The sequence below is a fragment of the Lactuca saligna genome, chromosome 9 (assembly GCF_052625555.1).
Source record: "Lactuca saligna cultivar CGN05327 chromosome 9, ASM5262555v1, whole genome shotgun sequence".
NCBI classification, from domain to species: domain Eukaryota; kingdom Viridiplantae; phylum Streptophyta; class Magnoliopsida; order Asterales; family Asteraceae; genus Lactuca; species Lactuca saligna.
Window position 1 is genome coordinate 81,951,829 of NC_136425.1, and position 1,910 is coordinate 81,953,738.

The following is a 1,910-nucleotide window of genomic DNA, read 5'->3' on the forward strand; positions in this document are numbered from 1 at the left end:
GAACCAAAACCACAACCAAAGTACCTCAAAAGGACCATCAATCCAAAAAAATCATGGTTTGGACTAAAACCCCAAAAAATCGCATACCACGGGGACCATATTTGCAGTTTTGTCTTTGATTAATAATGAATTTTGTGGTAAAGAAGTAAGATTTGATTGTGACATACAGAATGAGTTGTTACATCTTTAAAATTTGTAATAATTGTTTTCCAATACATTCAAAAACACCTTTTAAACACTTTACATAATAAATCTTAAAAAAAAAAAAAATCTGATTTACTAGGATCGATTGAACAAACTATTTAAGATTTTCTTTCATGAAAATGAAGATAACATTCACAACTTTGTTCGCTATTTTGATTTGGAAAAGGAGATTAATTCGTAAATGGATTCTTATTAATTATAACTAAAGACTATTACAACTCGCTAGTCATTCATTTCACAGCTTTAACACGGCGGCTGTTTCAAGAGTCTCCGCCGCTTGTGGCCCGGGTCTTCAGCCACTCCACCACATCTGTAAACACTAGCTCCACGTCATCATCTTCTTCTCCAATCAACTGATGCCACATCCCGGGGTATATCTTTAACGTCTTATCCTTACTGGCGGCGCGTCGGTGCAGATCCTCCACACACGCCGGATCACAAATAATGTCTTCGCCGCCGTGAATTATCAGCAACGGCAATTCTACTTCCTCGAACTTACTCTGCACATCCCTGCAAATCCGAAGGAGTTCTTTCGCAGTGGAGGCGCGTGGTCTCGCCACGGATCTCCTCGGACTAGCCATCGCTAATTTCCGCTTCCATTCTACCTTGAACGACACCTCCGGAATAGACCCGCGAGTGGGAACCACGCACCACGTAGGGATCACCGCCGCGGCGATGGAGAGGAAGTGCTCCAACGGCCACGGCGGCTTGTACTTTTCGCTTATCCCACACATGGCACCGTTAAGGACTAATCCGTCGAAGGGTTTCCCGTCGCGGCGGAGGGTGATGAGAAGAGCGATAGCGCCACCGAGGGATTCGGAGTAGAGAAAAGAAGGAAGCGACGGCGCGTGTTTTTCACGGAAGGAATTGAAGAACGAGATACAGTCGTCGACGACTGGATTGATGTCAGGGATATGAAGTCTGAGACCATCGGAGAATCCATGACCCTGGTGGTCGATAGCACAGACGATGAATCCAGCCTTGGCGAGGTAGACGGAGGTTAGCTGTACGAACCAGCTTGACTCGCCGGTATACCCGTGGACAACGCAGATAACGCCGATGATTTTGGTCGGCGGGAGTGGCGTCCAAGACTGCGTGAAGAGTTTAAGGCCTCTAGGGTTTATAAGGTGGTCGGTGGAATGGACAAGTGAATGATGGGCGTAGAATTCCTCCGGTGTACGTTTTCCGAATGGGCTGGTTTCGTTGGCCTCTGCAATCGGATGTACCATTTTCGCCGGTGGTTGTGGTTGATGACGACGGATGGAGTGGTGCTGGTTTAAGATTTATAGAAAGTCGGTAGGATTAGGAAGATGGCGAGAAGAGCGTTGTGGGTAGTAAATGTTGGGTCGTTGTGGGTCCTTGTGACTTGAATTGTTGAGAACGTATTTATAACGAAAGTTTTGTTGAGAGTGAGGGCAAACCAAATGAACATAAACAAAACTTTGTTTAGTTGTTTATATTCATTCGTGTGCAAGTTAAACCCAACAAGCAAATCAACAATGATAGATAAGTGAGATTTTTTTTGGTTAATTTTTGTTAGTTTAACAAACTTATAAACTTGTTTATATTTATTTGTTTATACTAGTTTATAACCCGTCGGAATCATGGTTATAAAATTAATTAAAATTTCATAATAAAAATATATAATTATTAATTAATTATTTTAAATAAATTATTAATTAAGAGATATAATAAAAATTTAAAGT

The 1,910-nt window shown here is 42.0% G+C and overlaps 1 protein-coding gene across 1 annotated transcript; it reads right to left on the reverse strand.

Annotated features, from left to right (window-relative positions):
* Window positions 1-374: 374 nt before the first annotated feature.
* Window positions 375-1,602, reverse strand: LOC145017366 (caffeoylshikimate esterase-like). Its single transcript, XM_078975410.1, has one exon. The coding sequence runs from the start codon at window positions 1,431-1,433 to the stop codon at window positions 465-467; it is 969 nt and encodes a 322-aa protein (XP_078831536.1). The 5' UTR covers window positions 1,434-1,602; the 3' UTR covers window positions 375-464.
* Between the last annotated feature and the right edge of the window lie 308 nt (window positions 1,603-1,910).